Source organism: Choloepus didactylus, chromosome 16 (assembly GCF_015220235.1).
Source record: "Choloepus didactylus isolate mChoDid1 chromosome 16, mChoDid1.pri, whole genome shotgun sequence".
NCBI lineage: Eukaryota > Metazoa > Chordata > Mammalia > Pilosa > Megalonychidae > Choloepus > Choloepus didactylus.
Window position 1 is genome coordinate 53,896,070 of NC_051322.1, and position 21,996 is coordinate 53,918,065.

The 21,996-nt window shown below is 37.2% G+C and overlaps 1 protein-coding gene across 1 annotated transcript in view; it reads right to left on the reverse strand.

Moving 5' to 3' along the window:
- Nucleotides 1-17,569: 17,569 nt before the first annotated feature.
- Nucleotides 17,570-21,996, reverse strand: part of PSMA8 (proteasome 20S subunit alpha 8) — a 74,714-nt gene continuing 70,287 nt past the window's right edge. Inside the window, exon 7 of the mRNA XM_037806119.1 lies at nucleotides 17,570-18,556. Within this exon, the coding sequence (XP_037662047.1) occupies nucleotides 18,464-18,556 (93 nt within the window). The 3' untranslated portion in view covers nucleotides 17,570-18,463. The remainder of the gene's footprint in view (nucleotides 18,557-21,996) is intronic.

Sequence of the window (21,996 nt, forward strand, 5' to 3'; positions counted from 1 at the left end):
CAACAGGAATTTATTGGCTCATGGTTTGAAAGGCTCTAAGTCCAAAATCAAGGTTATCGGTAAGGCTATGCGTTCTCCCAAAGTTGGTAGCATTCTGGTACTAACTTGTCTCAGTCCTTGGAGGTCCTTGGCTTGCATCTTTGGTTCCCATCACATGGTACGCTCTTTCCTATGTCTGCTCTTTGGGTTTCCAAAGACTTCCAACTTCTTCCCTCTAGCTTTTTCTGACTTCTCTCCTGTAAGCCTCTGGTAATACAGATTAAGGCCCACCCTGATTTGGTTAGGCCACACTATACCTAAAAATAACAGCTTCAAAAGGTTCTGTTTACAATGGGTTCACACCCATAGGGATGCAGAATAAGAACATGTCTTTTATTGGGGTGCATAATTCAGTCTACCACAGTAATAATTGCTGTCAGTTGTTTTCCCTCAAGTGACAAGTTTACTATGCCTGTTTTTGAGAAAATATTTGCCAAATATCCAATTCTGAAAAATCATAATTTGTCTGTCAGTCATTATTTGAAGTAAGAAATAGTTAAACTTGAAATTCAGTCACATAAATGCTTTTCCTCATGTCAATCATCTGAATCTGGAAAACAGCAGAAGTGGTTTATGTCTGCTTCTCACATTATGCACAGAATATTAAAAAGACATGTAATGTGTATTGCTTCATCAAGAACATTCTTAAGTGAAATTGACTTAAAAAAAAAACAAAACTGTGAGTGCATGGCAGTAAAGAAAACGAGTACTGGTACATTTTGGTGCCACTGCATTGATTTGTGTTAAGACTCCACCAGCTTTACCTACCATTGTTTTTGTGCCATCAGGGCAAATGTCCACATAGTGAAAAATGAAAATATCTTAATTATAAAAATTAGTTCCTCATGAAACCCCTGAAGGAGTCTCAGATATACAGGGGCAAAGAGACCACATTTTGAGAACCACTACAATTTAGAAAACTGCTTTACTTTCTTTAAGCCAGTATTTCACAAATGCCCCCTAACAGGAAGACTTTGATAACATTATTATATCAACCAAAAGAAGCTTTATGTAGAGTAAGTTTTGGGAAAATGTGCTGAGGTTGCTCCTCTGCCCAATGCCATGCCTTTTACCACCATAGCCAGTTCTTAAGTAGGGTAATCTCTAGCCAATGATCTGCACACATGCTCTGGTCAAAAGGAAGACTCTCTCCCCACTCCCTCCTTCTTAGGGATTGATTAACTTCTATGTTGACTTTGCCTACCACTTCAATGAAGTTAAACCTTTTAAAAAATTGTTTCTTTAAGGATACACTAAGGTTACAGTAGTTAGTCTGAGGTACTCACTCTCTAGTTGGAGAGACACAAGGGTAGTATGAGGTGATCCCAATAAAGAGCTTTGAAAACAGAGAGGCCAGGCCTCTAACTATGCCTAAGGAAAGGTTTCTTGGAGAGAACTACCTGTGGTGAGCCCTGAGAATATCAACAGTCTGCTCAATCAAAAGGAAGAGGAAAAGAGTCTTTGTAGTGAGAGGAATACAAACAGACAAGTCAGCCCTATTCACAGTCCCTTCTACAGCTCTTTTCAAGAGAACTGCTTTACTTGCTGTGCTAGTTTGAATATATTATGTTCTGCCAAAAGCCGTATTCTTTAATGCTATCTTGTGGAGGCAGAAGTATTAGTGTTGATTAGGTTGGAATCCTTTGATTGAGTGTTTCCATGGAGATGTGAGTCAATCAACTGTGGGTGAAATGGTTGATTGAATTATTTCCATGGTGATATGGACCCCGCCCATTCAGTGTGGGTCCTTGATTTCATCACTGGATTCCTATAAAAGAGCTCACAAACAGAAGGACCTCAGAGCAGTTCAGAGATACATTTTGGAGACGGCCACTGAAAGCAGACTTTAGCTGACACTTTGGGGATGCTAGCTCAGTGTTTGCTCCAGAGAACCTAAGAGAGGACTAACACCCCAAGAGCAACATTTTGAAGAAAGCACATTTTGAAGAGAGGGGCTGGAATACAACCTGGGATCAGCAGATGCCAGCCATGTGCTTTCCCAGCTAACAGAGTTTTTTGGGACGGCATTGGCCTTCCTTTGGTGAAGGTATACTTGTGTTGATGCCTTAATTTGGATATTTTTATGGCCTTCAGATGGTAAATTTGTAACCAAGTAAACTCCCTTTATAAAAGCCAATCCATTTCTGGTATTTTGCATAATGGCAACATTAACAAACTAGAACACTTGTCCAAAGGGAATCCATCCCCGGGGGGACCACTTGACCCCCAGTGTCCCTGGCCACTGCTGACCAGAGGAGTGATGGGAACCTGACCCAAGGGCAGCCAATCCCATGGCAGGACACAGTGACCCCTCCCCTGGTTTGATACAAAAACATCAGCTGGTCCAAGCACATTTACTTTTTGCAGAATTGGAATTGAGAACCTTGGAAAGAGGCAGGGAAGTTAATTACAGAATTTGAGGCAAAATGATCCTAACTTAAGAAGGGGTTAGAGAGGCCATGATGTGCATGGATGAGCTAGGTTACACAAGAGAAAAGACACCATGAGTTAGCATGAGCAACAAGGTAAAGAATAAAATGAGCCGGGAAAGCCAAAGAAGGGAGAACAATGGAAGAATCAAGCGGAAATGAACTGATCCTGTCATTGCCTCTAAAAGCTCTTGATGCTGAGGTTTCTAGGGCTGCCAGTTCCTAGGAGGTAAAACCATGAGACTGTTCCCAGTTTTGTATTTCCCCATTAGAGCCCTTATATCCTTGAATCCTTCTTTAAGACCACTTGAGTGGCCAAAAGATCTTTCTTAACTAAAAAATCCTAACTGAAATGAGTACAAAGAAACGACACAATCAGCAAAATCTAATCATCAGGCCTTAATTAGGTGGCCCTGAATTTCACAGCAGCCTCAGATTCACAATTGCTGACATGCTATACACATTTCAAAGAATTATAATTCACCAAACACTTCATTTGGATAACTTTTCAAAACCTCTCTCAGATTGTTTCCTCTTCAGATAGAAAAGTAAATTTCATTGTCAATAAATATAACATTGTGCTAGAATAAATGAAAATAACTTAGCCAATAATTTTAAATATTTTTAAGTAAGAAGCATGGAAACAACTTGCATCTGATTTTGATTTTTAAGTTTTAACTCAAATCGATGGTTCTCTACTATTTGTTCAACAAATATTTATTAAGTACCTATTATGCGCTAGGCACTCTTCTAGGTGCAGTGCATATAACAGTAAATAAAACAGACAAGAAGCTTACAATTCTGATGGTGGGGGAGTCGGTAAACACAAACAAAGACATATTTCTGATGTTATTAAATGTCAAGGGGGTGGGTGTTCTATTTTATATTTGGGGATCAGAGAAGGCATCTCTGATAAGGTAACATTCGTGCAGTGACTGGAAGTATAGGAGCTAACCATGCCCAAATGGGGGAGGGGCATAATGACCCAGGCAGAGGACAAACTCAGTGCCAAGCCTGGTGTTTATGAGGAACAGCAAGGAGGCCAGGGTGGCTGCAGTTGTAGGAGGGAGAGAAGGAATGGTGGAAGATGAGGCAGAGGGGTAGGCAGGTCAAGATCCTCTAGGCCATAGGAGGGGCTACATGTATTTTTTCCCAAGTACTTAGCTGGTGAGATCTAGCAAGCCAAATGCATCCTAGGCATCACCTGGGAGCTTGTTAGGAATGCATTCTTCGGCTTCACCCCAGACCCACTGAATCAGATCCTACATTTTAACAAGATCCCAAGCAAGTCATATATACATTAAAGTTTGAGGCTCACTAGTTCAGGTTATGTAAATTAACTTCCTTCTATAGAGAAACAGGAAATCACAAGTACCACTGTTTCTTTAATTTTTAGATTACCTCTGTATTTTAAGAAAAATCAGCAATCAGTTATTTTATGATAATGATGAAACCTGAATATTCAAGGTGACATCTTAAAATGGTGGAGACAGGTTTATTTAAGAAAAATCAGCAATCAGTTATTTTATGATAATGATGAAACCTGAATATTCAAGGTGACATCTTAAAATGGTGGAGACAGGTTTAAATTTCCCTTTGTGAGAAGTTTATTGTCTTTCCTTCAATTTTCATGATAACTCAGGTTCTCTATTCGTTTTCACTGTACTCTTCACTTGTGCATTTCAAGTTGCCCTAACAGTCAATCAAATCCTTGGTGGGATTTTATTCTTTGCACTGATATACCAAGGAAGGAGAGGGGGAGTGGGAGTGGTCTATCCCAGGTGAGGACAGTAAGAGGAGGCACTTCTGTAGAAAATTTTAAAACCGTAATACAACTGACTTGGCCCACATTTAATTTACACTGTGTGCCAGCAATTCTAACCAATATCAGTGATAAAAATACTCCTGTCTGCCAGGCCAAACTCTTCCCACCAACCACAGTTTCTTTGTGATTCCAGCACCATGCACAGTACCTGCAGTCAGGCACTGAGTAAAAGGTTTGTTGAAGAAATTAACTGTTATTTTTCTAACAAACCAGACTACTACCAATTCTTTTTTCCACAAAGGGTCAGTATGTGGACAGAATGGTTGTTTGTCTAAGCCTTTTCTTTCTAGATACTTAATTTTTTTTTTATTGCTTTATTCTCATATTCCATGTGGCTTTTAAACTGCTCTTACCTTTCAAAACATTCTGCTCCATGCTATTTTAATTCTTCCTTTAATTTTCGAACTTTTTGTACAAGACCTTTGGGTATATAGTTTTGTAGCTACTTTTTTTTTTTTGTCATGCACATTTAAAAACTTTATTTAGGAAACACAGATACAACATAAAATTTCCCACTTTAACCACTTTCAAGTATGTAATTCAGTGGTGTTAATTATATTTATAATGTTGATACCATCACTACCTACCATCTGTTACCAAAACTCTTCCATCACCACAAACAGAAACTCTGTACCCATTAAGCATTAATTCCCTATTCCCCACTCCTATTCCCACCCCTGGTACCCTGTAATCTTCTGTCTCTATGAATTTGCATACACTAGTTATTTCATAAACATGGTATCATACACACAATATTTGACCTTTTTTTGTCTAGTTTATTTCACTCAACATGATGCTTCATCCATATTATAGCATGTGTCAGACTTCATTCATTGTTTTGGTTGAATAATATTCCATTGTATGTATTTACCATATTTTGTTTATCCTTTCATCCATTGGTGTACCTATTGACTTTTTAAATAGATTTTATAGTTTTATGTTTGTTTAAGCCTAAAATTATAATTTTACCATGACTACTTTGATCCCATTCTAAAAATCCCCTAAAACTTTATCTTGATAAAGCTTTGAAGTTGCACTGGACTTACACAAATTCCAAATGGATCAGATATTTACATTTTAAAAATGAAACTATAAAATTATTAGAAGAAACCATAAGAGAATTCAAGAAAATTCTTTTATAATCTCAAGTGGAAAGGGCCTTCTAACTATGACACAAAACCAAAAACTCAGAAAAGATCGATAAACCAGTGAAATAAAAATTTTTTAAAAACATCTTCATGGCAAAAACCAACATATGAGATCAGAAGACTAGAAAAAAACTGTAAAAAAATATTTTGCAACTGCTATCCTAGACTGTGACAGAGTGACTAGTTGATCACCAAACCTGTTCCACTCCCAAAGATTGTCTCATAAAAATTTCCCACATGTGATCCTCCAAATTCTTTCCCCTTACGGTGGCTTAGTGTAGATGGACACAGAAATCTTGGGAGCCACATGCTGAAAATGGCAGAGCTACACAGGGTAGGGGGAACCCGGGTTCCTACATTTTTGCTTGGAGGAATGCTTCTTATCGATAGCAATGGACTTTGCTATTGAGAAATAAACTTCTAATGTGCATGGCTTCATCTATTATAGTAGTTAGCATGACCTTAATAGATAGGGAACAGGGTAACTTCCCAAATATATAAAAATCTCTTACTAATCAATAAGACCAAAACACATAGAAACAATTAAGGAATGTGAACAGAAAATGGAAAGAAAATTCAAAAGGCTTTTAAACATATTTAAAAAGTTTCAACATCACTCATAAGAGAAACACAAATTAAAATAATATTGAAAAATGTCTAAAAATAAAACGTAAAAAATGAAATTATATATTCAGATTTCACCTAAATTTATGGGCAAAACAAGAAAAGTTAGAAACACTACTGTATCAGTTTGGGTTCAACTAGAGAAGCAAAACCACTTTGATACAGAATAAGCAATTTATTTTAGGAATTAGACTTCACATAACTGTGGGTGGCGATGGAGAAGTCTGTGCAAGCTGTTGCCACTGTGTCTGGTGTTGGACCTGAAGGCACTACAGGTCAGCTGGGGCTTGTAGTCAGGAAGGAAAGTTGGATGTGAAGTGGCGGGGTGGGTGGATTACAAACTGTAACCCATGAGGACAAACTGGTACCTCCATCTGTCTTTCATCACCTGCAACCCTGATGATGCAAGTGAACTGCAGGAAAAGCTGGTGCCCTTTGCCATGAAGCTGCACACATTTCTGATCCAGTTCTCAGAGAAGCCATGGGAGATCTGGCAGGATCTGGAGGATCTGGAGAAGCTGTGGGCCTGGACGACTCTCCAAACAAGGTGAATTGCCACAGTGTCTGCTGCCCTACACTGAACTGTATCCCCTCTGCCTTTCGAATCTCATGCAAATTTCTCTTGTGGCTGATCCTCACCCAGAACCATATAAGGGAACAGTTCCATCAGAGCCACATAAAACAGCTACAATGAAAAAGGTGTGGAGGAGGTATTCTCACTCACTGTTAGGAGGAACATAAATTTGTATAACTGTATAATTTATCAATGACCCTGCAATTCTAATTCTAGGGATCTACCTCGTAAATATACTTCCACATGTGTGAAATGACAAACATAAAAAGGTTTTTCATTGCAACATTCATTGCAATTGCATCACTAGTAAACACAAATGTTCATCAATAGAAGACTGCTAATAATTTTTTACATGGGAAGAATGACCCTCACACAGAGAGAGCCTCAAAATGTATTAAGACAATGTACAGCACCCTGTGTAGTATGCTACCATTTGCAAAAAGGATATAATCACAATTGCTTTTATATTACAAAATATCACTGGTATATGCTAATTACATTGGGTGCCTCCAAGTTCACTGGGGGACAAAAATGAGATGGAGATCTTTGACTATGTACTTGGTAAATTTTAAATTATGTACCATGTGACTATATTACTTATTAAAAACAAGAGTAATAATAAAACATTCCCTTTCAACAAGAATAGTACATGCATTTTTTTCATGTCCCTTTACTTCTGATACATACCTCTTGAAATAAAAATCTTCAAAAATTTTCTAGTCACATTTTCTCTGATAAATGACATGTAATATACCAATCTATCTTTATAATCCTGTATTAAAAATACAGTGTAAAACATTTTTGTAATTTTTATTCAGATTAGGGATTTTTTTATACTCCCTCAATAACCAATGAAAATGTCTGTGGAGTTATAATAAAGGTATAATAAAGTAATTGTTTAATTTCTTTATAAAGGAGTTAGAGTTTCAACATACATACATGTGTGAACAGTATTTTGTAAATTCCATTAAATTACATAAAGCATGTAAAAATTGGAATGAAAAGCCCTAAGTAAAAATGAAATATATGAGTAGATTAAGTAATGAGGACCTTGTTGCAAGCTTGGAATGTATTTATTTCAATCACACCCTTTTCCAAATAGAAAATCAAGTAGACATTTATTAGGTTCCAAATATCCTTTAAAACTTATGCACACTCCAGATCTGTTTCCTCAGGAACTAAATCATGATTTTACTTCAAATAATGGTAATATTGTCATTAATTTCATTACTTCACCTACTTGGCCATCTCCCTCAAGATGACCAGGAATGAGGAAAAAAGAAGTTTTTATAAAGATTGACACGCTAACAAATTAGAGAGGCTATTGTAATAAATATTCTTGCAACATGCACCATTTAAGAAATATGATGACAAATACAGTTGAATTCAGTTGTGTTCCCTTCTCCCATTGCCATTCTGATTTTGCTCATCTTTATATGTTTACTACAGATGAATACATCCATAGAAATGCAGACTTTTTTTTCCCAGTGTCTGCATAGTTATGCAGACTTTTGAGGGGAAGATATGTGCTTCTAAATTCTGTCTAGTTATAAAGGCAACATATGTGCCTTTAAAATCTGCATAGTTATGCAGACTTTTGAGGGCAAGATATGTGCCTTTAAATTTTTCTTAATATTTTTCTGTGTGAATTTTGGGATCTATAACTGTAAAGCATATAATAAATACATACAGATAACTTATATCTACAGTTTAGAGAATAGTGAAATGAACATCTGCACACTCACCACTCAGCTTTAGAAAAACATCAGTTCTTCTGTGTTCCTCCTTAATGCATTCAGTTCCCATACCTCCCAGCAGAAGTACTCACTGACTTGAATTTTGCATCAACCATTCCCTTGCTTTTCCCCAGATATACTTCAAATAGTCTTTAAACACTATTGTTGTGGTTTGTTAATGCTGCCAGAATGCAACATACCAGAAATGGATCGGCTTTTATAAAGGAGATTTATTAGGTTACAAATTTACAGTTCTAAGACCATAAAAAAGTGTCCAAAATAAGGCATCAATAAGAGGATACCTTCACTGAAGAAAGGTGTCTGGAGCACCTCTGTCAGCTGGGAAGGCATGTGGCTGGCATCTGCAGGTCTGTTGCTCCTGGATTGTGTTGCTTTCAGCTTCTGATTCCAGTGGTTTTCTCTTTAAGTGTCTGTGGGTTCTCACTTAGCTTCTCTGAGGCAAACTCTGGACTTCATCTCTCAGCTTAGCATCTCCAAATGTCTTTCTATCTGCATCTCCAAGAGTCAGGGTCTCTGTTGGCTCTGAGCTCTTTCTCCCTGAGCTCTCTTAAGGACTCCAGTAAACTAAATAAGACCCATCTTGAATGGGTGGGGTCACATCTCCATGGAAACAACCTAATCAAAAGATCCCACAATAGGTCTGCCCCCACAAGAGTGGATTAAAAGAACATAGTCGTTTATGGGGTACATAATAGATTCAAACCAGCACAAACATATTTAGCTTTGAATGTCTTTAAGCTTTCTATAAATATCATTACATTATATATACTCTTTCACAATTTGCTTTTGTTTTGCTCAACATTGTTTCGCTCAACATTGTTTCTCAGATTAATCCATGTGGATAGTATTGTATGAATAAATCACAATGTATTCATTCTCTTGTTGATGAACATTAGTTTACTTCAAATTTTTTTTTGCTATTACAACAATGCCTTGAATGTGCTTATTTTTATGCACATGTGGAAGAGTTTCTGTGGGTCATATACCTAGGAGTGGAACTGCTGTTTAAATGGCACATGCTTCTTTGTCATTATTAGATTTCACTAACTTGCTGCCCAAAGTGGTTGTACTAGTCTACAGTTACATCAGCAGTAGATAGTTCTTTTGGCGCTACAGCCTTTTATCCTGTCAGTTTTAATTTTTGCCAGTCCAATGTAGTATCTTGCTGTAGTAGTAATTAATGCATTTCCCTAATTATTAGTCTGGTAAAGCATCTTTTTAATAAGCTCCTCATGAGACAAAATCATTCAGGTTTATTTTTCTGCGAACTGCCTGTTTCAGTACTCCAGCCATTTTTTGGATGCATTGTTCTTTTTATTCCTTTGAACCAACAGTTCTTTGTAAGTTCTGGGCACACATCTTTGGTCAGTTAGAAGTATCACAAATGTCTTCTCTCATTTGTGGGCTTGTCTTTAATTTTCTTTATGGTATTACTGATATACAAAAGCTTACATTAATTTTAAGGTAGTAAAAATATCAGTCTTTTCCTTAATGGTTATTTTATCTCATTTCGGAAATCTCTCCTTACCCCCAAATACCTATTTTCCTGTATTGTCTTCCAAAAATTTTATACTTTTATTATGTATATTAGGTTTTTAATCCACCAGAATCTGATTTTTTTTTAAGTGTGAAGGAGAGGTCCAATTTTCTTTCTTTTCAAATGGATAACCAATTGCCTTAGCACCATCTGTCGAAGAGCTTTTCCTTTAATGGTAAACACCACTAATATGTAATACTTGCTGTCATAAATCAAGTATCCCTATTGTTTTATTGCATCAGTGTGCTTATCCCTCTACCACTACAACCTCCTGAAGGGCAGTACCAACATCAGCTCGGATGCCTCCTCTGGTTTTAAAATCCCTTTTGGCTTTTGGCCCTTGAGGATTCCCCTTTTCCTTCTTGTTAGCTTAGCTATGCATGTAAAAGGATGTTTATTAGATTTTATCCAGCAGGTCTAAACTTGTAGTAAGAGAGTTAACAAGACTACCTAGTTAACCATAACTCAATGCCAGAAAGAGAATTCATTTAGGTATTCCTAAAATCTCTTGTGATTATCTTACCTTAAAAATATTGAGGGATGTAACTACTTGTTAAATTGAGCTTTGAAAGTTATTACTTTTCTGTATATATGTTATATTTCACAATAAAGGAATAACTGAAGTTGTGGGACTGTAACCCATAACATTCTTTGAAATTTACTCTATAAACTACTTGTTAAATTGTACTTTGAACATTATCATTTTTCTGTATATATGTTATATTTCACAATAAAAAATGTTAAAAAAAAGATATGAGGGAGAAAAATGCTCACATACTGGGGAATTTTCCCTCATCAAAGAAGTCAAGATGACATTATTTATTTATTTATTTTGAAATAAATTCAAACTTACAGGAACAGTTGCAAAAACAATACAAAACCCATACACAGAACTCCAGCATACCCTGACCTCCCTCCCCTGATATCCCAATCCACCAACTTTAACACCCTGTCACACCACCATTTCTTTCTTTCCTTCCCTCCCTCCCTCCCTCCCTCTCCAGCATCCATCATCGATTGCTCTGTCTTCTGAACATGAGAGAAGTTGCACACATCCTTCAACAAACGATATAATTCACATACACAATTCCGATGAACAAGAACATTCTTTTATGCAATCCCATTAAGTGCAGCTAAGAAGTTCAAGAAATTCAACATTCATACAAAGCTTACATTCTATATTGCCTTTTTTTTTTTTCTTATGTCCCCACTGTGTCCTTTTGAGCCTCCTCTCCTCCATCCTCAGATCCCATCCAAGATCCTCCTTGGCATTTAATTGTCATTGCCTATTTAGATTGTCTTTTTCTTTTCTCTTTTTTTTTTTTCATTTGTGGAAACATATATACAGCCTAAATCTTCCCATTCCAACCCCTCCCTAGCATTCCATTAGTGGGATTAATCACATTTAGAATGTTGTAATACTATCGCCTTCCCACCATCCATTACTAGAAATTTCCCTTCACCCCAAACAGCAACCCTACACTCATTTCTTAACTCCTCATTGCCCCTTCCCCCACTTCTTGCAACCCATACTCTACTTTTCATCTCTATGGTCATATTCTCTGATGATTTCTTTGTGTTTACTGTGGGGCTTAAATTTAACCTCTTAAATCTATCATAATCTTCTTTTTCTTTGATACCAACTCAACTTTAATAGGATACGTAAACTATGTTCCTATACTCCTCCATTCCCTCAAGTTTATGTAGTTCTTGTCAAAAATTACATATTTTACATTGAGTCCAAAACCAAGGATTTGTCATTAGAGTTTATGTATTTTATATCCTGTAGGAAGTAAACAGTGGAGTTACAAATCAAAAATTATTGACTTCTATTTGTATTCCATTGTGGTTGGAGAATGTGCTTTGAATATATTCAATTTTTTTTTTAAATTAATTGAGGCTTGTTTTATGTCCCAGAATATGATTTATTCTGGAGAAAGATCTGTGATCACTAGAGAAAAATGTGCATCCTGGTGATTTGGGATGTAATGTTCTATATATGTCTGTTAAATTTTTCTATATCTATCTCTCCTTTTTTTGTTTCTCTGTTGGTAGGGTTCCCTTTAGTATCTGAAGTAGGGCAGGTCTTTTATTATCAAAATCTCCAGCATGTTTGTCTGTGAAAAATTTAAGCTCTCCCTCAAATTTGAAGGAGAGTTTTGCTGGATAAAGTATTCTTGGTTGGAAATTTTTCTCACTCAGAATTTTAAATACGTCATGCCACTGCCTTCTCGCCTCCATGGTGGCTGCTGACTAGTCACTACTTAGTCTTATGTTGTTTCCTTTGTATGTGGTGAATTGCTTTTCTCTTGCTGCTTTCAGAACTTGCTCCTTCTCTTCAGTATTTGACAGTGTGATCAGAATATGTCTTGGAGTGGGTTTACTTGGATTTATTCTATTCGGAGTTCACTGGGCATTCATGCTTTGTGTGTTTATATTGTGTAGAAGGTTTGGGAAGTTTTCCCCAACAATTTCTTTGAATACTCTTTCTAGACCCTTACCCTTTTCTTTCCCTTCTGGGACACCAATGAGTGTTACATTTGGACGTTTTATTTTATCTATCGTATCCCTGAGATCCATTTCGATTTTTTCAATTTTTTCCCCATTGTTTCTTTTGTTCTTTCATTTTCCGTTCTGTGGTCGTTGAGGACGCTGAGTCGTTGTTCAACTTCCTCTAATCTTGTATTATGAGTATCCAGAGTCTTTTTAATTTGGCCAACAGTTTCTTTTATTTCCATAAGATCTTCCGTTTTTTAATTTACTCTTGCAATTTCTTCTTTATGCTCTTCTAGTGTCTTCTTTACGTCCTTTATATCCTGTATGTTCTTCTTCATGTCCTTTATATCCTGTGCCATGCTCTCATTCTTTGACTGTAGTTCTTTGATTAATTGTGCCAAGTACTGTGTCTCTTCTGATATTTTGATTTGGGTGTTTGGGATTGGGTTCTCCATATCGTCTGGTTTTATCATATGCTTTAAGATTTTCTGTTGTTTTTGGCCTCTTGGCATTTGCTTTGCTTGATAGGGTTCTCTCAAGTTGTAAAAAAATACAACTTGTGGGGCATGTGTCTGGGTGGTTAGGGAGGCAGGGCAGCTTTAATAATCAAACCTCCCAGATGTTCCTGGAGATTCAAGGCTATTGCAAGAGTCTAAGCCTTCATTTCAGTTTTGCCCCAGATTTTCTCTACTGCTGACGCACAAGTCCCCGGCCTTGATGTAGTGTCCCTGGGTTTTCCAAGTGGGCCCCCCTTCTCAGCTGTGATCTTCCAGGACCTCTGCTATAGGGAAGGCTGTGCTATGTCACAAGTGCTTGCCATCCCTCAAGGGAAGCCCCAGGCCTCCGGGCTTTGCAGGGGCACTCCTAGCCTGATGCAAAGATGGCTGAATGTGGTGTCTCAACCCCCCCCCCCCCTTTCACACAGCTCCACCTTCTCAGCTCTGGGACAACTAGCTGTGTATGTAACCAAGGCCACTGCCCACGGCCGATATTGTGGCGCATGTGCGGTGCCATGGGATACACTCACAGTCACACTGGGTTTCCTGGCGCAGCTCTGGGCAGTGGGTATGGCCACAGGCAGGAGTATCTCCAGCCCGCCAGGGAGCCAGCTGCAAGCAATGTGGTTTCTTTCTCCTTTTGGCTCTCCTCTCTGCCCCGTGGCCCTGATGGAATCAGCAGCAGTCTATCCTCCACACCAGACACTGAGAGGTTGGCACAGCCCCCTCCTGCCGTGCTTCACTGCGTGGCTCTTGCCGTTGAAACTGCAGCCGCTCCTGGGCTTTTTTTTTTTTTTTTTTTTAAAGAACTAGTCTGTCTCCAAATGCCAACCCCTGGCTTCCCAACACTGCAGTGCGGCCGTGGGGCTTTCAGCCAGCTTACTCACTCGCTTTAGAATGCAGACTCCTGGTTTCACCAAGTGCATGGTCCCTGTGGTTTTAGCAGACCTTGTCCAGCTGGTGCATCGCTGAAACTGGTGTTCTGGGTCACTTTCTGGTTTTTAAACAGTATTTTTCACGGAGGAGTTTTTTTGCCTTGTCTCACCTAGCTGCCATCTTCAGTTCTCTATCAAGATGACACTTTAAGTAACATAATGTTCAGTATGTTTGGGTTAAAAATACACATTAAATTAAAAAAAAAAAACTTTGTACATATCAGTGAAATTTGGCCAAAAGAATACTTAGATTTCTAAAGTAAAAGAAAGTGGTTGAGACAATAATTACCAAATTATTATTTATTCCAGGAGGAATAAAATCAATGACATATAAGAGCACTTGCTTCTCATGAAACAGCCTTGTGTGGTAGAGACTGGAAAGAATTTTTTTCCAATTTGATGGAGGGTTGTGGTGGCAAAACACTAAGTAGTCAGCACCATGGGCATAAATCATATGACCTATCTCATGAAGATGTTAAAAGAATTATATGAGTAGATGTTTCCTTGTTAAAAAAAACAAACAAAACAAAACAAAAAAAAACCTTAAAACAGTGTCGGGCTTGTAGGAGTCACTAAATGAGCAGTTGGGTGGAGCGCATCTCCATGGAAACACTCAAATAATGACAATCTAATCAACACTGATATGTCTGCCCACACAAGATTGCATCAAAGAACATGGGTTTTACAACCAGAGAGTTTGGGTATTGGCTAAAAGATCATGGCGACCCTAGAATTGAAAGAGACGGGCAACCTACTAAAGTCTTACTTGACTTGCATAAGCAGAAGAGCTCAAGGTCACGTGAACAAAAGTTTGACCTGAATCAGCACAATAGAGAGTCAAAGTTCCTCAACCCTTTCCAGACTTGAACCAGTTCACAGATCCAGAGCCCAAGTAAATAATGCTGTTTTAAAAAACTACCCCAAAGAATGCAGGGGTATTGGGCATCCCCACCTCGATGGTTGCTGATATGCTCACAGACATAGGGGACTGGTGGTTTGATGGGCTGAGCCCTCTACCACAGGACTTGCCCTTGGGAAGACTGTTGCTGCAAAGGAGAGGCTAGGCCTCCCTATAATGTGCCTAAGAGCCTCCTCCCAAATGCCTCTCTGTTGCTCAGATGTGGTCCTCTCTCTCTAGCTCAGCCAACTTGAAAGGTGAAATCACTGCCCTCCCCACTACGTGGGATCAGACACCCAGGGGAATGAATCTACCTGGCAACGTGGAATATGACTCCTGGGGAGGAATGTAGACCTGGCATCGTGGGACGGAGAACATCTTCTTGACCAAAAGGGGGATGTGAAAGGAAATGAAATAAGCTTCAGTAGCAGAGAGATTCCAAAAGGAGCCGAGAGGTCACTCTGGTGGGCACTCTTACGCACACGTTAGACAACCCTTTTTAGGTTCTAAAGAATTGGGGTAGCTGGTGGTGGATACCTGAAACTATCAAACTACAACCCAGAACCCATGAATCTCGAAGACAATTGTATAAAAATGTAGCTTACGAGGGGTGACAATGGGATTGGGAAAGCCATAAGGACCACTCTCCACTTTGTCTAGTTTATGGATGGATGAGTAGAAAAATAGGGGAAGGAAACAAACAAACAAACAGACAAAGGTACCCAGTGTTCTTTTTTACTTCAATTGCTCTTTTTCACTTTAATTATTATGCTTGTTATTTTTGTGTGTGTGCTAATGAAGGTGTCAGGGATTGATTTAGGTGATGAATGTACAACTATGTAATGGTACTGTGAACAATCGAATGTATGATTTGTTTTGTATGACTGCGTGGTATGTGAATATATCTCAATAAAATGAAGATAAAAAAAAAATGAAGGGTGGAGTTACAATCATACTATTTGGATTATGTGTCACTATTTCCCCAGCTAGGCAATATGGAGATCCACACAGCTGAGCTATGGTTCAGAAAAGAGCCCTTAGCATGATAATCATTTATAGCCAAATCCATCCAGAGGGGTAGAATGTCCTGTTGACAAATCTGAGACAGATTGGTAGACAGGGTGCTATCACTTCCCTTCTTTTGTTTAAAAACACCCAATAAATAAGTCTTGTTTTCTTTCTAAACGATCTGGTATTGAGTGCTACATTTACCAGGGAAGATACAAATAAGTTACTCCAAAAACCATTCAGCAATATGCCCCATATTAAATTCACAGAATTTATATTTCTCAGCATTCATATGACATATGAATGGACTTAACTATTTGGTGTTATGACCTCTTCAAGACAAGGACAATATCTTATTCATTTCCGGTACCTGGCACAAAAAGAATGTTTAATCAGGGATGAGTGGTATGGGATTGACACTTCAAATCACTGCACCACTGAAAAGTTGTCTAGGGCCATACTATGTTGCTTAACAATACAGTTCTCCTCTCACTTTTTTTTTTTTTTCCACCAACTAGGCTCTAAACCTAGGGCCCTGCATTCAATACATACTCACCGATTACTTGGTATCTTCCCATCTTTATAATATTCAACAAGTACCAAAGAGATGAGGAGGTTGACTTCTAAACCAATGAGAGATTAGGCTAGATTATTAGTTTCACCCTTTCCTCTGATCTCTCTTAAGGAGAGAGTATACAATTTAACAACTCAACAAACATGCATAAGTCTTTACCATAAACAAGCTGTGAAAATAAAGTTTAAAAAGACATGGGTCCCAGTCCTGCCTCCTGAAGAGTTTCTAGGTTATTAGGGGACACAAACACAAAGAGCTTCACAGCACTAATTGTAACTGTAATTATAATCACTTAGGTTTCATGTTTGGCCTCTCATTACACAGTAATGATGACAAAAACTCAGTCTATTTTTTCTCCTATTTCCCTGACCTCTGGCACAATGTCTGCCACATAAAGCACTCAACACTTGTCAAATAAGTAGATCAAACAGATAATTTCAATATAATATGATGAATGCAAAAAAGAGGTATATGCAAGATGCCCAGCCATGTATCAAGGATATCAAGGATTCATAAAGGGTTCATTACAGTACTGTAGGATAATGTGAACACCTAGCCCCTTTGTTGTGTGTGCTTGAGTATGTGCGTGTGCATGTATGTTGAGTTATCTTCAGTGGGAGCCCATTAACAAAATAATTTTTTTGCCCCAAATGGCAAAATTTTGCTTAGTAAGCCTTCTGCCTGGGAAGCAGCTTAGCAGGAGCCAGGAGGCATTACAGGGAACAGGTGGCTGACTTTGATTCTAAGTTTTAAAGAAGAGGGGTACAGGGATTCATGAGATTCCATGATTACTGCTTTAGTGAATGAAACTAGAAAAGCATTCAGGAACTAAATCTGAGTTAGCAATACAGACTGTACATTCAGCTCTGGAAAATGCCCTATAATCTTTATGTCTGGAAAAATGAAGTGAAGCAGCAGGAGGTCACAGGAATTCGACCCAAGGAAAAATGAACATGAGTGAGGTGACCCACTAAGGTCTTTATACCTCTTAAAATTCTGACTCTGTTCTTCCTATGCTCTTGCTTCAGAGTGCTATAACCATCAAATGGCTTGGATCTTCAAATATGACAGTTCCTTAACCCAACTCATTCTTTCTTTACCATCTCCTCTGGGATTTTCATTCCTCTGCCAGAATTCAATCTCTCTCCTCCATGTTTCCAAAATGCACATAAAAAAGAGGAAAAACCCTAAAATAATAAGATACATAGGCTTTTCTTTTTATGTCTATTAATAACCTTTATTTAAAAAATTACAATCTCCTTACAGGCATTAAGCATATTCTTTTTGTGGGTAATTTAGATTTAACAATCTGTGTCTGCAGGGATCAATTTTTATATTTATTTTGACCCTCTAAATAAGCCTAGTACAATAAGCCAGACATAATAAGCATTCAGACATTTGATGGAACATGTAACAAACCTAACATACTGTACACTTAAGATAAAATATAAACTAAATTAAGAAATCATCTACTAATTTCTATCCTTATGTCCATATAGATCCCTATTCTGATGCTTTTATACATTCTTACCACACTTTATTCTAATTGCCTATTTGGATTTTAGGCCTTAAATATTTACTTCACAAACAAAGCAATAAACTACAACTTACAAAAAGAAAAAGGTAAAACAAACACAAAGAATTCAGAGATGGAGAAAGTTCTCTGACAGAATTTTGACAATTCCCCAATGTAAGGATGTTTTTATCATTCATCTGGGAATGCAACTCATATTATGTTTATCTTAGAATAGCTGTCTCTTTGAGGGACAGTCAATACACAAATCTCACCAAATTATTAATTTTTTAAAATAAAAATGTTTTTCTTAATTAAATTTCCATATATGTAGAAAAGTAACACCAGACAATACATGCATATGGTATAGTCTCAGGTTTGTGTTAAATAATGACTGCTTTCAACAATTACTGAAAACTCTTTTCAAAGAAAATCTTCATATTCATCTAATTTTTCCATGTAATAGACTGAACAGAGCCATAAATGTGGCAATCTCAAATCATCTACTAAATTTAATGCTGCAAAGTAACTTATTTCCTCTAAAAGTTCAGTAAATTACTCCAACCAGTACAACAAAACACTAAAAACCCCTAGTGTTCATTCTAAGAATTAGGTACTTTTCTTTGATTTCTTCTTCTCTGCCTCTTCCTTTTCCTTTTCTATTTCGGTTACTTGTAATTCAATTTCTTTGGCACTAAACATCTGAAATGAGAAAAATTTTTAAAGCAATTTTCAATTACACTAATAAATTCTAAATATTTATAACATAAAGGATCCACACTATATTTTATAAACATATTTCCTACTTACAACTGTATTTTGAAACTTCAAAAATACAATGAAGTGTTTCAAAGGCTCCAAAAGCAACACAGGACAAACCAGAACCCTATGACATTTATATTATCATCTGCTAAAAAAGAAATCTGGGCATATCCTACATAAACACATAACTCTGAAAACATTTTGATGCAAGGTTTACTTTTATCCATGGTATTTTTATCCAAATAACTCATTATTGAACTTTCCCCTACCCCCATTGCAGTGTGTGATTCTCTGATGGGGTTTAACTATTTTATCAGCTCACAGAATTGCCAACAGAGTAGGGGAAAGATGATTTGCACAGTTCTGTTTACTTCTTCCTCACCAAGTTGGAAGCTAAATGATGTTTTATTTTCTAAGAAACTGCAGTATACTTTTGCTTTCCTATTTTTCTTTTCCACCTAGATCCAAGATTACATGATTGATGTCATAAGACTATTACATATAAATTAAGAAATTTATATATGGAGACCTAAATTTAATTATCCTAATACTGAAAAGAGATACCTATGAAACTGCTAAATGAATAATCAATCTCATGAAAAGACACATTTTTAAAGACGTTAGAGATGGAAGAGATTGTAGCAATTAGTTCACCACCAAGTTTTACATATAAGGAAATTGAGACTCAGGAAGTAAACTGATTTGGCCAAAGACTGAAGAGGAGTGGAAGCTAGGTATTCTTATTCCTAATCCGTCTCCATAATTCTTTTCATTTCACCAATAAGATATGTGTCAAAAACCTGTTTCTGTCTGTAATCTATGTAATAAATATTATCTGAAGTGAATTTACCCACAAAGCAATTACTGGGAGTTCCATGGGCTCTGAAAATAAAGATGAACAAAACAGTTCTTACCTGCTATTAAAGAGTCCATAGTTTAGTGGCAAAACAGACATAAAAGCATATCATTATGTTATTTAAAAAAAAAAAAACCTGAACAAACTGTTGTGGAAGCACACAATAGGAAGTGACACTACTTGGGGAAGAGTCAAAGAAGCCTTCTTAAAATTGGGTCTAGCCTAGTGAACATTTCAAAATTAAGGGGTAGACAACTATATCAAACTAACTCCTCCACTTGTGCCACATGCATATATGTATACAAAATCAAATGGTACTAAAAGGCTTATAATGAAACATAGCAGTCACCTGCTCCACCCCATTTCAACTCCCCTCTCTAACCATTAATACCAGTACTGAATGTGGTCACAATATTCAACATTTCTACCTGTTTCTTCTTGTATTTATCTTCATATTTTTAAATATTTTGCTTTTACTGCCATTTATTTGCTCCATTTTAGACATTATCTATTGACTTCATAGTATGGAAGAAAAGGATTCACCTATTTTTATCCCATTTCTTTTGCTCCTTCAATTTAGTTATACATCATCATGATTTTGCTAAATCAAGTGTTTATGATTATATAATCCTATTTACTGCTGGAACAAGAGGTATAGATGGAGGACAAACACTTTATGCCTGCATGTACCATGGAGGAGATGTCCATGGCCCTGGGAATACTCGGGCCACATCCACCTTTGCTTGACTACTGTTTTTCTGGTTGTGACAGAAACCCAGAGGCAGTCAACTGTCAGTTAAGCTATTAACCAATGCTACCACTGGAGTAAATGAACCTGAAAGATGTAGTTAAAGACTTCACCTAGGAACACTGTGCCCTGTTGGATACATCCCAGAGAAAGCTGTTCAGAGATGTAAGTCTGGAGATTTTCAATCATCTGATCTCACTGGGATATTAAGTCTGCAAATCAGATGTATGTTCCCAATTGGAGCAAGGAGAGGAACTTTGTAGATAAAGAATAGTATTTCTCCAAAAACAGAATTCAGATAGGGAAAGTGGCATTAAAAAACAAGAAATGATAACCGTACAACAAAGTTACAGGAAAGACATATCTAGCAATATATTTTTAGAAACTCACATGCCAAAGAATTCCTTTAAATTTAATGATTTGCAAGAAGATTTCCCACAGTGACTCAACATGTGTCAATATGCAAGGGAAAGAATCCCTATATCAGCAAGCTCTTCAGAAAAGTCTTCAGTGACTGGTCATCTTTTACTCAACATAAGCAAATCACACTAGAAGTAAGTCATATAAGTATCATCTAAACGGTAAAGCCTTCATTCAAACCTCTAGCCACAGACAATACAATGGAACCAACACTGGAGAGAAACTTTTTGAATGTCATCTATGTGGGAAATCCTTCAGGAGATGTTCTCATTTTAAAGAACATGAGAAACTCAAACTGGAGAGAAATGCTATCAGTGTCATTGGTGTGGGAAAGCCTTCACCAAAAGCTCTGGCCTTAAATGACATGAGAAGACTCACACTGGGAAGAAACTATATGAATGCCATCTATGTGGGAAAACCTTCCTTCAATATTCTAATCTTAGACAATATGAGAGAACTAACACTGGAGAGAAACCGTGTGAATGATTTTGTGGGAAAACCTTCACTCAATGTTCTGCCCTGAGACAACAATAGAGAATTCACATGAGACAGAAACCCTATGAATGTCACCTATGAGGAAAACCTTCACGTATTATTCTGGCCTTAGATGACATGAGAGGATTCACATTTGAGAGAAACCATATATGAATGTCATCATATAGCAGAACTTTAAATTTATTTTTGTATCCTTAGACAACATGAGAGAACTCAAACTAGAGGGAAAACTATGAGTGATATATATGTTGGAACATCTTCAGGAGATGCTCTGACCTTACATGATATGAGAACATTCATTATAAATGTTTTCAAAACAGAAGAGATTTCAGCCATAGAACTACCTTCAACATACCAGAGAACTCATACTGAAGAAACACTATGTTTGTAATCGACATGAAAGAACTTTTCCTTATTCTTATCATATCACACAATCTAAGCAAACCTGCACTAAAAAGAATCCTAATGAATGTCATCTATGTAGCAAAGTCTTTCATTGATGGCCTGATGATATACAACAGGAGTGAACTCAATATAAATGTAATAAAAGTGGAAAAGTCTTCATCTACCACCCTTTAAGTCATAAACTAGAAAAATCACATGGGAGAAATTATGAGTCTCTAATGAGTGTGGGAATACCTTAATTTATAAGTTATCCTTTAAACTGAGTGAACTACACAGGAAAAAAAAAACACTGAGTTTGTAATCAATGTGCTCAACCATTTTGCCATGCACCATCTTTGGTGTGCAAAAGAAAATTCAGTGTAGGCATAACCTCTGAAACAAAAAATTAGGAGGTAAAGTCTTTATTAGCAGGACCAAACCCCTAGGAAGAGAGCCAGATAATTCATATTGGGAAAG